The sequence below is a fragment of the Erpetoichthys calabaricus genome, chromosome 15, assembly GCF_900747795.2.
Source record: "Erpetoichthys calabaricus chromosome 15, fErpCal1.3, whole genome shotgun sequence".
Classification (NCBI taxonomy): domain Eukaryota; kingdom Metazoa; phylum Chordata; class Cladistia; order Polypteriformes; family Polypteridae; genus Erpetoichthys; species Erpetoichthys calabaricus.
This window is the reverse complement of record NC_041408.2, coordinates 49,745,283-49,765,377: the sequence shown is the minus strand read 5'-3', so window position 1 is coordinate 49,765,377 and position 20,095 is coordinate 49,745,283. Positions and strand designations below refer to the sequence as shown.

Below are 20,095 nucleotides of genomic sequence, written 5' to 3'. Positions count from 1 at the left end.
TTAGACTCTCTCACCTTTTTTCACATTTTGTTATGTTTCAGCTTTAGGCTAAACTCATTTAAATTAATTTTTTTCTCTCGTCAAGCAACACTCAATTTCCCAGAATAACAAACCGAAAATAAAATTTTAGGAAATTCTCAAGTTTATTAAAATGAATAAACTGAAATATCCCATTGATACAAGTATTCAGGCCCTTTGGTATATAACACTTGAAATCTGGCTCACTTGCATCCCATTCTATTGCTCATCATTGAGATGTTTCCACACCTTGTCTGGAGTTCACCTGTGGCCATTTCAGTTGGTTGGAGATGGTGCATTAAAGGCACTCACCTGTCTATAGAAAGTCCCACAGTTGACAGTTTGTTTCAGAGTAAAACCCAAGCCATGAGGTCAAAGGAATTGCCTGCACGGCTTAGAGACTGGATTGTGTTGAGGCACAGATCTGAGGAAGGCTATAAAAATTCCTGCAGCACTGAAAGTTCCCAAGAGTACAGTTGCCATCATAATTCTTACATGGATTACATTTGGAACAAGACACTTCCTAGAGCTGGCCAAACTGAGCAATTGTTGGAGTAGTGCCTTGGTAAGAGAAATGACTAAGAACCTGATGGTCATTCTGGCTGAGTTCAAGAGAACTTGTGTGTGGAAGTGAAAGAAATTCCTGACGGACAGCCATTACTGCACCACTCCACCGATCTGGACATTTTGACAAAATAGCCAGACATGTGTCTCTCCCCAGTAAAAGATACATGGAAGCACACCTGAAGTTTGTTAAAAGGCACCTAAAGGACTCTCAGACTGTGAGAAAATAGATTCCTTGGTATCATGTATTGAGGAAACAAGGAACTGCTCATCACCTGTGCTGTATCATTCCAGTAGTGAAGCATGGCTGTAGCAGGATCATGCTCCAGGGTTGTTCTTTAGTGGCAGGGACAGGGAGACCAGTCAGGACTGAGAGGAAGATGAATGGTGCAAAATACCGAGATATTCTTAATGAAAACCTGCTCCAGAGCAAGACTGGGCCAAAGGCTCATCATCCAACAGGAGAATGAACCTAAACACAAAGCAAAGACAACACAGGAGTGGCTTAGGAACAATTCTGGGAATGTCCTTGAGTGGCTCAACCAGAGCCCAAACTTGAACCGAGTAAAACATCTCTGGAGACACCTGAAAATAACTGTCCACTGATGGTCTATATCTAACTTCAGGAAACCAGAAATAATCTGCAGAGAAGAATGGGGGGAAATCCTCAAATCCAGGAGCGCAAAATTTGTCTTATCAGACTCAAGAAGACTCCTCTGCAAAAGGGGCTTCAATCAAGTATTCAGTAAAGGATTTGAATACTTGTGTCAATGGGAGATTTCAGTTTTTTTTTTTAATTTGTAACAAATTTGCAAAAATTTCTATAATCTTGTTTTATGTTTTGTCATTCTGAGGTACTGAGTGTTTCTTTGTTGGGGCAGGGAGTGATTTTAGCACAAGGGTAAGACAACAAAATATCTAAAAAGTGAAGGGGTCTGAGTACTTTCTGAATTGCACTAATTTCTACTGAATCCACCACCAACCTTTCAGGTCAGTGAAGTCATTAATAACATCCAGAAAACTCACTTGACACTCAAGCTGCTATGTGGAGGTTCAGGATCACAGGATCGTTCAGTCTTTGTTGGCATTTCAATGGGTGTCAGTCCTGTTTAATCAAATTCAGTGTATTAAAATAGCCACAGTATAAATTGCAAAAATTATGACGTGCAATGCAAACATCTGGGCATATCCTCCAAAGCTTCATTCTAGACAGCAGCCATATCACATGCACTTCAGAGGAGGTCACCCACCTGAAACTAATCATGTTTAGGCCCTGCCAGTACTTGGATGGGAGTCCAACCAGGAAAAGCTTGGGTTGCTGCAGGAAAAAGTGTTAGTGAGGCCAGCAGGGGGTGCTTACCCTGTGATCTGTATGCGGATCCCAATGCCCCAGTGCAGTGACAGGGACACTGGACTATAAAAGTGGCACCGTCCTTCAGATGTGACGTAAAATCGAGGTCCTGACTCTCTGTGGTTATGAAAGATCCCTGGGCACCCTTTGTAAAGAGTAGAGTGTATCCTGATGTCCTGGGCTAAATTGCCCTGCTCGGCCTAATCATTCTGCCCCCTAATCATCCCCTGTCTCTAATTGTCTGTCTGTCCCACCACTTCACCACCTAACAGCTCATGTGTGGTGTCACATCATCCAGGTGGTTGAAGTGGCTCAAAACTTACTTTAAGTAGTGAGAAAAGCGGAATATAAATGTAAAGAATTGTTGTTATATATGTATGGTATTTGTCAATTCAAAATGTGTCCATTTAACTTTGAAAACTAGCACAGGATATCTTCTTTGGGGATTTCATTTGACATCTGTGACGGTTGTCAAATATTCTTCATAATGGTGCAGCTACAGAAACAGTAAATTTGTGCAGAGATTGATCTGGGCACCCTACCAGAATATATGTTCCCATCCCCCACCCCTGCCGGTACCCCTCCTACTAGTGTCAATTACATGCTCCACTGAAGCTGAAGGTATACTCCTCAGCATTTTCCCGTTGCTCAGAAACCACAATGGCCAGAAATTTAGACCACTTCTTTGACTCTGAGCAAGTGACTTAACCTTCCTGTACTTGCACTGTAAATGCTATAAACTAATTTCATTAACAGATTGTGTCACTGAGAAAAATATTTTATACAGAGGCTTTGTGGTGGTGTTCTTCATATGAAAAATAGATATTGATTGATGTCTAGAATAACTGCCTTGAGGGATCCCTCTGACAGATGTGACCTCCTGCTCCTTGAGTCCTATTGCATTGTAATTGTTTTAATAGACCTTAAGAGCAATTAATGGGATATGGAGAGGAAGACTCCATCACCACCCACCTTCATGCAGTAAAACTAATAAAGTGTACATGCAGTGGACTTGGAAAGTCTTCAGGCCCCTTCACTATGTGCACACTTTATTGGGTTGTAGATTTAATTTTAAATGGATACATTTGACATTTCTGCCCATCAATCTATGCCTAATAACCCATAATGATAGTCAAAACATGTTTTCAAATTTATTAAAAATTAAAAAAATGAAGTTTTTTCATTCATACACAGTAAGCATTCAGACCCTTAATTTGGTACTTTGTATAAGCCCCTTTGGCACCAATTAACTTACTGGCAGGTCCTCTCAAGCTCCATTAGATTGGAAGGGAAGTGCCCATAAACTGCCTTGTTCTGTGAGGTTTAAGTCTGTGCTTTTGCTGGGCCACTCAGAGATCTGTCCTGAAGCCACTCCAGCATTGTCTTGGCTATATGCTTCAAGTCATAGTCATACTGAAAGGTGAACCATCACCCCAGTGTGAAGCTGGGTTGCAATCAGTAGTAGGTATTTTCTTTAAGAACCTCTCTGTATTTGGCTGCACTAATCTTCCCATCAATTCAGACCAGTTTCCATCTCCATCTACATGAACCCATAGGAAGACTGTGCCACCACAATGCTTTCCCATAAGGATGGTATTAGCCTGATGATGTGTAGTTCCTGGTCTTTGACAGACACAGTGCTTGGAGTTCTACTCAAAGAGTTTAATGTTTGTTCCATCACACAAAAGAATTTTTTCCTTATGCTCTCAATTGGGATGTCATAAGCCTTTTACTCAATATTGCCTTCCATTTAGCCACTCTGACATAAACACCTGATTGATAATGTGCTGCTGAGATGGTTGTCCATCTGACAGGTTTTCATGCCTTAACATAGGACTCCAGAGTGAACATTGGGTTCTTTGTCACTTTCCTGACCAAGGCTCTTCTTGTCCAGTTACTTAGTCCTGGTGGTCCTATGGTCCTGGTCGTTCCAAACTACTTCTGGATTACAATTATTGAGGCCACTGTGCTTCTGGGAACACTCAAAGCTTTAGAAATGGTTTTAACCCTTGGCCTTATCTAGGCCACACCACAATTTGATTGCAGAAGTCCTTTAAACTGACAAGTGCTTTATACTCAATTTTAGCTTCTGTCTAGCCACTCTTCTATAAATGCCTGATTGATAGAGTGATGCTGAGATGGTTGTCCTTCTGACACCTTCTCCCATCTCAGCAGAGGACTTCTGAAGCTCTGCTAGAATGAACATTGGGTTCTTGGTTCCCTTCCTAACCAAGGCACTTCTTGCCTGTTTACTCAGTTTGGCCAAACAGTCAACTCAAGTAAGAGTCCCGGTGGCTCCAGACTTCTTCTGGTTTACAATTATTGAGGTAACTGTGAACTCCTGGGAACACTCAGAGCTTTAGGTATAGTTTTATCCCCTTGCCCGGATCTGTGCCACACCACAATTTGATGTTAAGTCTACAGAGAGTTCCTTGGAGTTCAAGCCTTGTTTTTTTTTTTTTTATCCTGACGAGCCATATGAATTGTAGGACCTTCTATGCATGGATACACATGTGTCTTTATAAATGATGTCCAGTCAGTTCAGTTTGCCACAGGTGGATTCCAACCAAGTTCTAGATGCATTTCAAGGAGAATTCAAGCAAATAGGATGGATGTAAGCACAAGCTGGAGTGTCACAGTGAATGGTCTGAATATTCCTATGAAGGAGAGATTTTACTGTCACTGTTGTTATGGGTTGTTGAACATAGATAAATGGGCAAAAATGGCAAATGCTTCCATTTAAAATTGAATCTGAAACATTCTAAAGTGTGCAGAAAGTGAAGGCATCTGAATGCTTTCTGAATCCACTGTGCTTGATTTAAAGAACTCCAACTATGAAAGCAAATCTGTATATTTGATTGGAGCTCCCCTCAAACATGACCATAGGTAATGGATGCTCAGGAGGACATTGACCATTAATAGATAGCTAACTTGAAAACTTTTGTGAAAACTCACTGGTGACATTATTTCCTTATTTGTGTTTCCTGCCAGGTGTGTACAGAGACATATATGTCAAGCTGTCACCAGCGAAGTATAAACACTGCTGTACGGGCCACACTGAGTCAAATGCTGAGCGACCTGACCCTCCAGTTACGACAGAAGCAGGAGAACGTGGTGAGATGGAATACCAGTTTTTTATTTTTTTTTTCTTTCTTGTGTGTTCCCATTTGGTTGTTTCATTTTATTCTTGAAAAGAGCCAACTGAGAGAGTTAAAGATATCTAAAGAGCAATTTGTCTTGTGATTGAAATGAAGGTGAACTTGATGGTAAAGAATATACAGTGTGTATGTGTATATATATATATATATATATATAGATATATATATATCTATCTATATATATAGATATATATATAAAAAATACAGTTAGGTCCATAAATATTTGGACAGAGACAACTTTTTTCTAATTTTGGTTCTGTACATTACCACAATGAATTTTAAATGAAACAACTCAGATGCAGTTGAAGTGTAGACTTTCAGCTTTAATTCAGTGGGGTGAACAAAACGATTGCATAAAAATGTGAGGCAACTGAAGCATTTTTGTAACACAATCCCTTCATTTCAGGGGCTCAAAAGTAATTGGACAAATTAAATAACTGGAAATAAAATGTTCATTTCTAATACTTGGTTGAAAACCCTTTGCTGGCAATGACAGCCTGAAGTCTTGAACTCATGGACATCACCAGATGCTGGGTTTCCTCCTTTTTAATGCTCTGCCAGGCCTTTACTGCAGCGGCGTTCAGTTGCTGTTTGTTTGGGGGCCTTTCTGTCTGAAGTTTAGTCTTCAACAAGTGAAATGCATGCTCAATTGGGTTAAGATCAGGTGACTGACTTGGCCATTCAAGAATTTTCCTCTTCTTTGCTTTAATAAACTCCTGGGTTGCTTTGGCTGTATGTTTTGGGTCATTGTCCATCTGTATCATGAAATGCTGCCCAATCAATTTGACTGCATTTATCTGGATTTGAGCAGACAGTATGTCTCTGAACACCTCAGAATTCATTTGGCTGCTTCTGTCCTGTGTCACCTCATCAATAAACACTAGTGTCCCAGTGCCACTGGCAGCCATGCACGCCCAAGCCATCACACTGCCTCCACCGTGTTTTACGGATGATGTGGTATGCTTTGGATAATGAGCTGTTCCACGCCTTCTCCATACTTTTTCTTGCCATCATTCTGGTAGAGATTGATCTTGGTTTCATGTGTCCAAAGAATGTTTTTCCAGAACTGTGCTGGCTTTTTTAGATGTTCTTTAGCAAAATCCAATCTAGTCTTTATATTCTTGAGGCTTATTAGTGACTTGCACCTTGCAGTGCACCCTCTGTATTTACTTTCATGCAGTCTTCTCTTTATGGTAGACTTGAATATCGATATGCCTACCCCCTGGAGAGTGTTGTTCACTTGGTTGGCTGTTGTGGAGGGGTTTCTCTTCACCATGGAAATGATTCTGCGATCATCCACCACTGTTGTCTTCTATGGATGTCCAGGTCTTTTTGCGTTGCTGAGTTCACCAGTGCTTGCTTTCTTTCTCAGGATGTACCAAACTGTAGATTTTGCCACTCCTAATATTGTAGCAATTACTCGGATGGGTTTTTTCTGTTTTCGCAGCTTAAGGATGGCTTCTTTCACCTGCATCGAGAGCTCCTTTGACCGCATGTTGTCGGTTCACAGCAAAATCTTCCACATGCAAGCACCACACCTCAGATCAACTCCAGGCCTTTTCTCTGCTTAATTGATAATGACATAACGACGGACTTGCCCACACCTGCCCATGAAATAGCCTTTGAGTCAATTGTCCAATTACTTTTGAGCCCCTGAAATGAAGGGATTGTGTTAAAAAATGCCTCACATTTTTTTTTTAGTTGCCTCACATTTTTATGCAATCGTTTTGTTCACCCCACTGAATTAAAGCTGAAAGTCTGCACTTCAACTGCATCTGAGTTGTTTCATTTAAAATTCATTGTGGTAATGTACAGAACCAATCTTAGAAAAAAGTTGTCTTTGTCCAAATATTTATGGACCTAACTGTATATATATATATATATATATATATATATATATATATATATATATATAATATAAAATTTGTATATATTTTTTTGCTATACTGTATTAATCCCCATGGGGAAATCAGAGTTTTAGGGGAAAGGCGCAGGGTCAGCTATTTGTACAGCACCCCTGGAGCAATTACAGGGTAAGGGCCTTGCTCAATTGGTAGTCAAAGCTTTGAATGGGAGGAAACTTAATTGAAAGCAGAAATCTGTAAGGAATCCACAATGCCCTGCAGCATCACAAAATGTTTGATTAATAAAAGTAACATCTTATTTGAAGATGAAGAAGTCAAGTTTCTAATTTTTGAATCACAAATTGAAACACATATAGTACTGTAGATGAACAAATTGAACTAAAAGTTTATAACTCAGTGCAGAAAAATTAATTAAAAATTGAGCAATTTACCTTTCTAAATCTCAATAATCTTTTAAACGTGTTCCCTGTGAAGCTTAGTTACTCGATTGACGATCTGGGGATTGAGGTATCCCGCAAAGCAGTAAGTGGCACAAGGAAATGACACATGTTCAGCGATTGAGGGGTTTGTGGGATTGGGGATCCCTGTGAAGCATCGGGTGCAGGCGTGCCAGTAAGCAATGAAACACAGTCAAAGATCTTTGTACCCCAATAACACCTGCATGTCTGTTTAAAAACAGATGTGCTGCACAGTTCAAATTGCTGTGCTACTGCCAGGACCGTTAACAGAAGAGATTAGCTGAGTGTGAGCAGGAGGTGTTGCGTCCAATTCAGTTTGCCTTGTCCTCACCTTCCTCAGCAAAAATGTCAGTCAAACCTCGAAATCGGTGACATTTCACAATCGGCATGGAAATCTAGACCTTGCCCTTTTCTACGGGTCATTACAAGGTCCAAGTTATTGGCCTTTATGAACACTACCCCCACAGCAAGGTGCCCGTAAGAACACGCATTTCTGCAGCTCATTCACAGGTGACAATTGCAAAACGCTTCATTCTTTTCATATCGTAGAACAGCTAATAAGTGATCTACAAACTACAGAACACTTGAAGACACCGATTACTCCACGATAAAGTCGGGCAGTGCACCTCACTCAATTTTGGTGAATCGCAGCACAGCCTTCCTCTTTGTCGCATCACCTGAAATGCCATCTCACACCCACTAGGGGTGCCGACACTCCAGGCTGGGAACCCCTGAGGTAGAATGATGTGTGCCAGCACCATTGTTATTTAGTATTGTCTACCTTTAGGTAGTCCACGGGAGACCAGGCTGTCTCATCATCCAGGTGAGTGTTACACATTGGTAGTGGTTAAAGTGGTTTCCCACTGTCCATGTAAAGCACTTTGAGTTGGATAGAAAAGTGCTATATACATCCATCCATTATCCAACCCGCTATATCCTAAGTACAGGGTCACGGGGGTTTGCTGGAGCCAATCCCAGCCAACACAGGGCGCAAAGCAGGAAACAAACCCCGGGCAGGGCGCCAGCCCACCGCAGTGCTCTATACATTTTATCATAATTAATTAATTAGAGATCACAAAGTAATTCCTAGCGTTTGCTGTTGTGGTTATTAAGAATAAATTCTTGATATTTCTGGATTAGTGAAAAGACGACCAATTATGGATAGATAGTGTCATAGCTATTCGAGTAAAGCGGTTAACAACGGGGAATTGTAAGCAGGATGTTGACCAGGAGATTATAAGCAAGGATGCTCTTGGGAGGGATTGTTAAGAGGTAAAAGGAGCATTGTGAGGGATTCTGTCAGGCTGGGTTCCATTATTGGAGCATAGGTCGCTGTAAAGGACATAGGACAGTTTAAAAGACCCTGTGAACATGAGGAAAAAGGTTCTTCAGTGTGATGAGGCAAACATTGAACTGTTTGAGCACAAAATCTTCTGTTATTTCAGTCCTGAAAAACATGATGCGGCTTGGCAGGTCTGCAGGAAGGGTGCTTACTGCCAGTCATTCTCTACCAGCTAACCACCCTAAATAGTCCGCTGTGATTTGATACAAAACTCACAATATTACAACCAACATTATCAAATCATATTTGTTCACTAGTTACTAGAAATGTAATGTGAAATGGCCCTTACCAGTACAAGCAACTGACTGCTTTGAACTGCATCACACAGTACAGTATACACCCCTGCCTTGTAGGTACTGATGTTCAAGTTACTCTCTCATCATCAAATCCACCATTGACTTTGAGTTGCTCTGTATGAGAGAAATGTGCTAAGGTGGTCTAGTTTACATGGATGGAGGGAGGGGATTTTTCAGCCTGAAGTCACGGCTAACATCAAGATGTCTCCGTCGATGTCTCTTCATCAATAAATTATTTTACTACATGTCTTGTGACAGAGAATCTAAAGCAGTGTTTCTCAACCTTTCTGTTGTCATGACCACCTTCTTGTGCATCTTTACAACCTACAAACGTCAAAGCGTGATGGGCTGGAGTCCCCTTTGGTGAACTAAGCACGATCATCTGTCCTGACTCGGCAGGAAAACCGATACACTGCAAAAAATGCATATGCAAAAACTAGACAAATAAACTTTCAATGAGAGTTGTTTTGCTTGTATTTAGCAAAAAACGTCTGCCAAAGGGGCAAACAAAATTTACTTGACAATATTTCTTAAAGTAACCTAAATAATCATAAATATAACATTTTGTATCGGTCATTAATTCTTACAATAAGGAAAACTAAATGTCATAATTTAAATACTTTTCACTTGGCTTAAATTTCAATTTTTGCAGTGTAACTAGTTTCTTGAATTAAATCAGGAGATGCATGTGAAACGCAAAACAAACTAAAATAAAATTAAACGAAGCGATGGAAACTTAGAAGAGCAGCAAAAACCACAGTCAATAATCAAAAGTCAAAAACCAGGAAGACATGAAAATAATCACAAAGAACATTCAAAAAGGTTTAGAAGGTTTTATCTGTAGCTCTGATAAGGCTCGGTGGAAAAGGCTGCCCTTTTACACCCGTCTGCTAATTAATTCGAGGTCACGACCTCGGAGACCACACCCATAGAAATGTGGTATGCAAAAATGGCTTCCATAACAGGAAAAAGCTATAAGACCTCAAATATCAGCATTAATTGTGACATCTTCAGAGCAAAGATGGGGAATAGAATGAGATCGCTGGAGTAGTGACCCACCACGACCCACTACCATTATTAACAACAATATCTTGTGACTTGACCCAGTGGTTGAGAAACACTGACAAAGTGCCACACAACAAAAACTTAAAAATGCACCACAACTAGGAGATGAGCTGGTGCCATTAAACCAAACTTTAAAGAATTTTTTGACATTTACATGATCAGCCGTCACAAAATCAAAACTCAGATTCTTTGTGACTGTGGTATAGCAGGTCCACAGCTCCCATTAAAAAGGCCAGTTTTAATAAATAATCACCGTACTCGCGGCTTAGCGAGGGGGCGTGGTGGTGTGTGGCCGAAGCGGTTCCTGAGGAGTTCGTGGAGTGGGCGTTTCTCACCTAAGTGCACAGGTGAGACGCGGTCCACATCCATAATTGTTACCAGGAGCTGCTGATTGCCACAACTACCACGTTCCCTTCATAAATAGAAGCGCAAGTCGGCTAAAGGGGGGGAGGAAAGGAAAAAGAACGAATGGAGGTTGCAGGAAGAAAGCAGGAAGCAGTGGAGAGAGAGAGAAAGCCAGTGCGGGAGAGTGAGCGAGCGAGTGCAGGCTCGCGTGCAGCTGAACAGGGAGCCTGGGTGTTGGGCCGACACCCGGGGAGTTGTCGTAGTGGTCACTCCTGCTGAGTTTATAGCGAAGAGTGGGAGTGACCGGAAGGTGGATGACTCTCCGCGTAAGGCCGCGGGAGTCGGGACTTGGGGTGTGTATTCCCCAGCGTGGACGCCCTGGTTGTTGTGGAACCCAAGTCGCTGTCTGGAGGAGCCTACCGGAGCCAGGGGTTGGTGAAGCGATCCAATCAGCTGAAGTAGGCAGAGAGAAGGTCAGCTGCATGTAGGGTGACTCCCCTGTTGAGAAGCCCAGACGGGAGAAGCAGGGGAGCCACCAGGTAAAAAGAAGACACCGGGCGTTGTGTTTTGGTTTTAAAAGATTGCTTCCTGCATTATTTTAAACTCGTTGTTTTAAAGATTTTTTCTATTGGATTTTAACCTCTACTCTTCACTTCTGTTTTTATGGATTATTTATTGACTCTTGAATCACTGCACTATTTATTTGGACATTGTTTCTTTTTGATTGTTGTTTAAATAAAAGCACTTGGCACTTTTGTACACCATCCCCTTGCCTCCATTGTTGTGCCCCATTGCGAGGTCATCGGTGACATTATTGACGGTGTTGGGTTCAAGGGCTCCCAGACAGAAGATGGGTGCATGCAGCGAACCCGCATCGTCACAGTGACAGGAGGGTGAGCATTCACCATTTGGAAAAGTGCAGTGACTAGAAGGTGAGCTTTGGACATAGAAATCAAAATCCGTCAAATCTCTGTGAAAATATGGCGCTAATCTTTAGATCGCCTGCTACATGTTAATTCTTATTTAGCAATCAACGTGTTAAACTTTAACTCATTTGTCACTTTTTTCCCAATAAGGGAATACAGTGGAACCTCGGTTCACGACCATAATTCGTTCCAAAACTTTTGTCGTAAACCGAGTTGGTCACGAACCGAAGCAATTTCTCCCATAGGATTGTATGTAAATACAATTAATCTGTTCCAGACTGTACGAACTGTATGTATATATATATATATATTTTTTTTAGTTTTTAAGCACAAATACAGTTAATTATACCACAGAATGCACAGCGTAATGGTAAACTAAATGTAAAAACATTGAATAACATTGAGAAAACCTTGAACAACAGAGAAAACTAACACTGCAATAGTTTGCGCTATAGTGCTAGGAACCGTTCGCTAAAAACACTTTTTTTAATGAGTTTTAAACACAGGGGAAAAAAATGAACATTTGAAAAATCCGTAATTTAATAAACCACCAAGAAAAGTAACATTGCAACAATGCAGGCTACGAACCGATCACTGTAAATAGAACTGAAAACAAAAACAAGCCTTCTCTACCTTATGCCTCCCTCGCTCGCTCGCTCCCTCTCTCTCGCGCCTGTGTGTGTGTGCTCCTCTCTCTCCTGTGCCTGTGTGTGTGCGTGCGTCTCTCTTTTGCGAGCCTGGAGCGCCTGTGTGTGTGTCTCTCTAGAGCGCTCCTGTGTGTGTGCGCGCCTCTCTCGCATGTGCTCCTGTGTGTGTGCGTGGCTCTCTCTGTCTCTTGCGCTGCCTCTCTCGCTGCCTCTGTGTGTGTGTGTGTGTGTGTGTGTGTGTGTGTGTGTGTGTGTGTGTGTGTGTGTGTGTGTGTGTGCCGCACTCTCTCGCTCTCTCTCTTGCTCGCTGCACAGGAAATGCACAGGGAGAGACTGAACATGAACAAACCGAAAGGGAACCTGGCTTGTTCATATACCGAGTGTGTGGTCGTGAACTGAGGCAAAAGTTTGGCGAACTTTTTGGTCGTGTACCGAGATGTTTGTGAACCGAGGTTCCACTGTACTCTGTTCTGCCACCAACCTGAAGATCATTCTCTCTGTCTCTTTCTCTCTGTTCTGAGACATCCTTTCCACCCCATCTCACTACCCTCCATGGCTCGAGGAATTCTATGTAAGGTTCTACTCTAGTTGGCCCTGGTGCTCTGTTATGCTCTTAAATGGTGGAAGGCCCTAAGCTCCTTGGGCTCTTTTGATGTGTCCCAACGGGACCATCTGCTCCCACCTGCTGGCTGGCCTGGGCAGTTTACAATACTCTTCTGGTAGCCCTAATGGCTTAGCTCTTGTTCTGTGTAACCTACCTACCGCATGCTACTTTCTAGTGGCCTGACTGATTTCCACAAGCTTCCTGTCATTGCTCCTTACACTCTTTCTGCTGGTGCCCTTGGAGATTTTATATTTGATGCACCCCTTGCACCGATATGGTTTCTTTCTTGTCCCATACAATACTGGAGTTTAGCCCCCTCTGGTATTCCCAAAATCTGGCCATCTTCCAAGAGTTCTTTGTTTGGTGTCACCACTCTATTTTGTTGGTCTTTTTTTCTCTCTACCTGACCAGAAGCTCATAATCCTATGTCTAGACAACCTGTACAAAGAGTTATTTTTACTATTACTTGTTCTTATAAACTGACATCCAATTATTATGCACCAATATTCATTTTTATACATAAAGTAAACATTCAGTCTTGTTAACTACACATTGAAATGTTAGGAGAGTCATGGCGTGACAGTGAAATGATTAGCAGACTAATTCATCCTTCTCTTGTCTGCTCTTTAATGATTCATAAGAAAGTAATTATAAATGACTCCAGAAGAACAAATCGCTTTGCATTATGAAAGTGATGCTAGACTAATGCATTTTTAATGCATTTATTAATGTTATAATAACCAACAGAGTGTTGACTCCCTGCAGTGAGAAGCCATTTGGCAACATTCAGTGCTTAAAAGCATTCAGATGTGTCTTTCACTCCCCCGCTGAAGAAGCCCTTTGTGAGAGTTGCAGCATGGCTCGTGCTGCCATCATAGTGGCCAAAGGCTCAGTCACAAGAAGTGATATACATATCGATAAGAGGGTCTTTTATGAGATCAAGACAAGTTATTTTAATACACAAAAACATCTGACTTACAAAATTTTATATATATATATATATATTGTGACAGATGACCGGGACCCATGCCTGGCCGAGATGCCCCTTCACCACAAGGACAAGGGTGGGAAGCCCAGTTATCTCCCCCTGTATGCTAGATGGCAGCATCCCTGGGTTGCAGCAGTGCCTCGGACTCCCCCAGGGCTTTATGGGGGTTGGAGTTCTGTGGAGCTCTGTGGGGTTCCGCAGGCGCCGCCAGGGGGTGCTGCAACAGGAGCGGCTGGCCCCTTTTGGGCACTGGTTTCGCCTTACCTGGAAGTGCAGCCAGATGTCAGCAATCAACCACCTGGAGCACTTCCGGGTGCCTGATTAAAGGGGGCCAGCAACCACTACTCAGGAGCCAGAATCGGGAGGAAGAAGACGAGGTTGCCTGGGAGGAGTGGTGGTGCCAAGGTGGAGGATTGTGTGTTATAGAGAAAGTGCTTTTGTTACTTGTGTGCTTGGGACTGTGTATTGTCTGTGGGTCACAGGGAAGACGTGTGCCCACAGGTGAAGAAAAATAAAAGTCTTGTGTGTTTGACACGTGTCTCAGTGTGAATCTGTGCTGGGTCAGCGCCTTAATTCACTATATATATATGTGTGTGTGTGTGTGTGTGTGTGTGTGTGTGTGTGTGTGTATATATATATATATATATATATATATATATATATATATATATATATATATATATCTCTATTATAAAAAAAAAATCCTGCAGAGAAACAGTAGGGCGTCGAGACGTGATCTTCACATTAAGATCACGGAAGACACTTTAAAGACCCTTGAGACTAAAGAGATTGACCACGGAGCGTCTCGCGGGGACCTTAAACATAAGACTTTGTACCAAAAGATTGCCCCAGGACCGTCTCGCAATGACGTAGAGCATGAGATTCTTGCAAGACATGCCCTACTTACAACCAAATAAGACCACGGTCATCAAAACTCTCAGTCGTGTTTTGGCTTTGAGCACACACAGATCCAGGGCTCTGAGCGCATATAAAGCATATAAGGACAATACGTTATAGGTGAAACATAGATGACTAAGCGAAGAAGAAAGCAGCGTGGATAAAAGAGATTCAAAAGTGTTGGAGAGACAAAAAAGAAAAAGAATAATCTAGGTGCAAATTCAAAAAATAAGGAAAGTAATTATCAGCCCGGAACAAGTGGAATTGAAAAAAAAGCACGTCCAATCCGGATGTTGGTGCTATACACATGCAGAGCAGGTTAGAGATTATGAAAGCAATGGAATTTGAAAGGCTGAAAAGAAAAAAAACGTTGGCGTGATACACATGTGGAGAAAGTTAAAGAATATGAAAGTGGGAAAATTAGAAAGTATAAAAAAAGAAAGTAAAGATTGTAGTAGCGCAAACAAATGGAAATTATTACTCGAGAAAGGGAAAATAATCACCACGGACCAGGTGTCATTGAAACAAAAGCAGGATAAAGCGAGGTCAGAAATAAAAGACAGAGTAGAAAACAAAGTAAAACATCATAAAGAGGTTAAAAAAAGGGAGCCAAACACATGCAGAGCAGGTTAGAGATAATGAAAACTGGAATTCAAAAGCCTCAAAAAAAGCATAGACGCAAAACACATGCAGAGCAAGATACAGAATATGAAAGCAGAAGAAAACGACCGTGTCAAAACAATGACAGTAAGCATCGCATTAGCGCAAAGAAAAAGAAATTATTACTCGGAGAAATAACGAAAAGGCGAATAGAGATTGAATATATGGACATAGGTGATATGTCAGAAGTATGTAAATATTGTAAGGCTTTGAAGTTTAAGTCAAGAGAATTTCAGAAATGGAGTTTACCTCACATGCATTTATTGGTTACTTTGCAAACAAAATTATTAACTGCTGATGATGTACATTGTTTTGTCTGTGCTGAAATTCTAAACAGAGAAACCTATCCTGAATTATGGTACAAAGTCATTAAACACATCTCACGGACCTCATTAAAGATTCAGCACAATGGGACTCGAAAGATTCCAAATATTGTTTTACAGAAGTTCAGAAATAAAAGTGAAACTAATGAAATAGCAACAATTCAAAGAAAAAAAAAAATCTTAAAAGTGTGTAACCCGGAAAAACAAAAATGGGGGTTGGCGAACGAAGTGAGCAGGGGGCGAAGCCCCCTAGTGTATGTGTGTGTGTATGTATGTATGTATGTATGTGTGTGTATATATATAATATATATATATATATATATATATATATATATATATATATATATATATATATATATATATATATATATATATATATATACACAGTCGACCCTTGATATACGACCGGCTTGACATGCGAACAACTTGATTTACGACCAACATCTTGCGTTACGACCTGAATGCGGTCACGTGTATCCGCTTGCGCGATTGTAAACAAACAGAAACATTCCTATTAATGCGGCACTCATTCAATAAAATGTCAGGTTTGTAAACTCTCTTGGGACCTCCCCCAACTAGAAGACATGCCAAAGTCCAAACTCCGTATGGAAGACTGTTTATCTGTTGCTGGGGCAACAGCCGGCTTAAAGCTGTTCTGAGTCTCTCAGCCAAAGCAAACAGAAAAGATATCGATGGGTGATATGCATGTGATATCCCTGCCCGGCAATGGACAAGCAAGCTTCCACAGTCGCGGCAATCGCGCTTTAGGACGCACTTCACCACGCACTTCAGCATGTCGTTCCCATTGAGGAGGGGGGGGCGGGGGGGGGGGGGGTCTCAGAAGAGTTCAGAAACAGTTCCTTGTATCATCACAAGGAAATGCTGAGAAAAATTCTCGTCGGAATAACTTGTAGGCAGGAGGAGATTAAAATTAACGCAAAAGAAGCTATTGAAATGATTGCAAATGCCTGAGCGCAAGTTAAAGGAAGCCTTTAAAAAGCCTTCAGTTTCATTATCATCCTCCTCCCTTCCTGCAGCCCAAAGATGTCAAATTAAATGGTGAGTACAGTATGAAATTGTTGTTTCTGGTAGGCGAGGCACTTTTTATTACTTTTTGGTTAGTACATTAGAAAAATTATTGGTGTTTTGGTAAATTATGCACATTATACAACCCTTTTTTTATTATGAAAAGGTTAAGTAAGTGTTGCAGTGGGAGGTTCGGAACGCATTATGGGTATTTCCATTATTTCTTATGGGAAAAATAGTCTTGACTTACAACCAACTTGAGTTACAACCAGCCCTCGCGAACAAATTGAGTTCGTAAGTCAAGGGTCCACTGTATATATATATATATATATATATATATATATATATATATATATATATATATATACACAGTGAAACCTCGGTTCACGAACGTCTCAGAACACGCACAAATCGGGTTACGACCAAAAAATTCTCCAAACTTTTGCATCTGTTCACGACCACACACTCGGTATACGAACAAGACAGTTTCCCTTTCGGTTTGTGGGCCGATGATTTCCGCACGTGTTCAGTCTCTCACTGTACTGTACATTGTTCTCGGTGCATCACACAGAGGGACTCTCCCTCAAAACTGTAACCTCCTCTCAACCCAGCTTCCTCCTGTGGTATAGCGGGTCCACAGCTCCCGTCAAAAAGGCTAGTTTTAATAAATAACAAAATAAATAAAGCCGGTGCAGGCTCGCGTGCTGCTGAGAGAGAGAGAGAGAGAGCGTGCAGCTGAGAGTGAACGAGCCTGCGCATGCAGCTGAGCAGGGAGCCTGGGTGTTTGTCTCAGTGTTATTCAATGTTTTTACATTAGTTTACTATTACACTGTGCATTCTATGGTATAATTAACTATTTTTGTGCTTAGAAATCTTTAAAGAAAATATATTTACATACAGTTCGTACGGTCTGGAACGGATTAATTGTATTTACATACAATCCTATGGGGGAAATTACTTCGGGTTACGACCAGAGTTTTGGAACGAATTATGGTTGTGAATCGAGGTTCCACTGTGTGTGTGTGTATATATATATATATATATATATATATATATGTATATATATATATATATGTATATACAGTATATATCTATACTAATAAAAGGCAAAGCCCTCACTGACTGACTCATCACTAATTCTCCAACTTCCCGTGTAGGTAGAAGGCTGAAATTTGGCAGGCTCATTCCTTACAGCTTACTTACAAAAGATAGGCAGGTTTCATTTCGAAATTCTACACGTAATGGTCATAACTGGAACCTGTTTTTTGTCCATATAGTCTAATGGAGGAGGCGGAGTCACGTATCGCGTCATCACGCCTCCTACGTAATCACGTGAACTAAAAACAAGGAAGAGATTTACAGCACGAGTCAAAACGCGGGAACGAAGGTAAATGACGTTAATTTTTGAGTGTCTTTTAATACTGTGTAAGCATACATACTAACACATGTGCAATTAAACGTGTGCATTTACGGGGTGATTTCTCAGGCTTAAAAGCTCGCCTTTTATTAAAAAGGTGAATGCAAACTGTTTTCATACTGAAGGGCACAAACCACGTTAGATTTCATGCTCAAGAGTAAGCTCAGCACACAGCTTGGTCATATTACAACCGGAAGGGCGAACTGACATCATGGTATACAAAGGGATTCTTAACAAATAATTATTGATTCATTTTCCCTCAGTTTGAAAAGGTTTACTTTTCTTCTTAATAAAAATTTTAAAGCAGTCCTTCGCCGCTGCGAAGCGCGGGTATTTTGATATATATCAAAATATATGCCGTCATCACGCCTCCCATGTAAGCACGTGAACTGACCCGCTGCCGTTTGCAATGCGTATATTCGCGAGATACAAGGTTAATGACAAGACACAAGGTATAAACGACAGTTTGGATCACTTTGTGACAGAGTTAAAATTGCTGTAGCGAGAAACTTTTAACTGCCGGGTCTTAGCTAACATTAAATAAACCCGTGGACATCGCAACATCACACAAGAGATCGGCTCACGTGAAGTGACTGAACGCAGCAGGAGTGCTCACTTCAATGAATCAAACCTGTTCAAAAAACACATTACACAATTCATAAGGTACGAAAACAATATGAAACCGATTGTGGATTTGCGTACAGCCACTGAAACTTTGTGACGGCACGAGACTTCAGGTCACGTCTCTGCAAAAGAACCTCATTCAGGCAACTATTTTTACTGGCGGTGGCTCAGGGGAGAGAGTTTTTATTCCTCGCATCCCCGTTATACCCTCTGATCTCCCATTTCAATTCAAACACCTCCAATTTCCACTAAGGCTCTGCTTCACAATGACAATTAATAAGTCTCAGGGACAGACCCTACAAAAGGTTGACATTGATTTGATATGTAGATATGTGTGTGTGTGTATATATATATATATATATATATATATATATATATATATACACACATATGTCAATGTATGTATGTATATGTGTATGTCTAGATATATATAGATATATATGTGTATATATATGTAGATATGTATATATATATACTAGCAAAATACCCGCGCTTCGCAGCGGAGAAGTAGTGTGTTAAAGAGGTTATGAAAAAAAAAGGAAACATTTTAAAAATAACGTAACATGATTGTCAATGTAATTGTGTTGTCATTGTTATAACTGTTGCTGTCTTATATATATATATAATATATATATATATATATATTATATATATAATATACACACACACAAACATTTACAGTGGTGTGAAAAACTATTTGCCCCCTTCCTGATTTCTTATTCTTTTGCATGCTTGTCACACAAAATGCTTCTGATCATCAAACACATTTAACCATTAGTCAAATATAACACAAGTAAAAACAAAATGCAGTTTGTAAATGGTGGTTTTTATTATTTAGGGAGAAAAAAAAATCCAAACCTACATGGCCCTGTGTGAAAAAGTAATTGCCCCCTGAACCTAATAACTGCTTGGGCCACTCTTAGCAGCAATAACTGCAATCAAGCGTTTGCAATAACTTGCAATGAGTCTTTTACAGCACTCTGGAGGAATTTTGGACCACTCATCTTTGCAAAATTGTTGTAATTCAGCTTTATTTGAGGGTTTTCTAGCATGAACCGCCTTTTTAAGGTCATGCCATAGCATCTCAATTGGATTCAGGTCAGGACTTTGACTAGGCCACTCCAAAGTCTTCATTTTGTTTTTCTTCAGCCATTCAGAGGTGGATTTGCTGGTGTGTTTTGGGTCATTGTCCTGTTGCAGCACCCAAGATCGCTTCAGCTTGAGTTGACGAACAGATGGCTGGACATTCTCCTTCAGGATTTTTTGGTAGACAGTAGAATTCATGGTTCCATCTATCACAGCAAGCCTTCCAGGTCCTGAAGCAGCAAAACAACCCCAGACCATCACACTACCACCACCATATTTTACTGTTGGTATGATGTTCATTTTCTGAAATGCTGTGTTCCTTTTACGCCAGATGTAACGGGACATTTGCCTTCCAAAAAGTTCAACTTTTGTCTCATCAGTCCACAAGGTATTTTCCCAAAAGTCTTGGCAATCATTGAGATGTTTCTTAGCACA

The 20,095-nt window shown here is 40.9% G+C and overlaps 1 protein-coding gene across 1 annotated transcript in view; it reads left to right on the top strand.

Annotated features, from left to right (window-relative positions):
• arfgef3 (ARFGEF family member 3) overlaps nucleotides 1–20,095 on the top strand; it is a 223,076-nt gene that overhangs the window by 63,381 nt on the left and 139,600 nt on the right. The window contains exon 6 of the mRNA XM_051919360.1: nucleotides 4,925–5,047. Within this exon, the coding sequence (XP_051775320.1) occupies nucleotides 4,925–5,047 (123 nt within the window). The remainder of the gene's footprint in view (nucleotides 1–4,924; nucleotides 5,048–20,095) is intronic.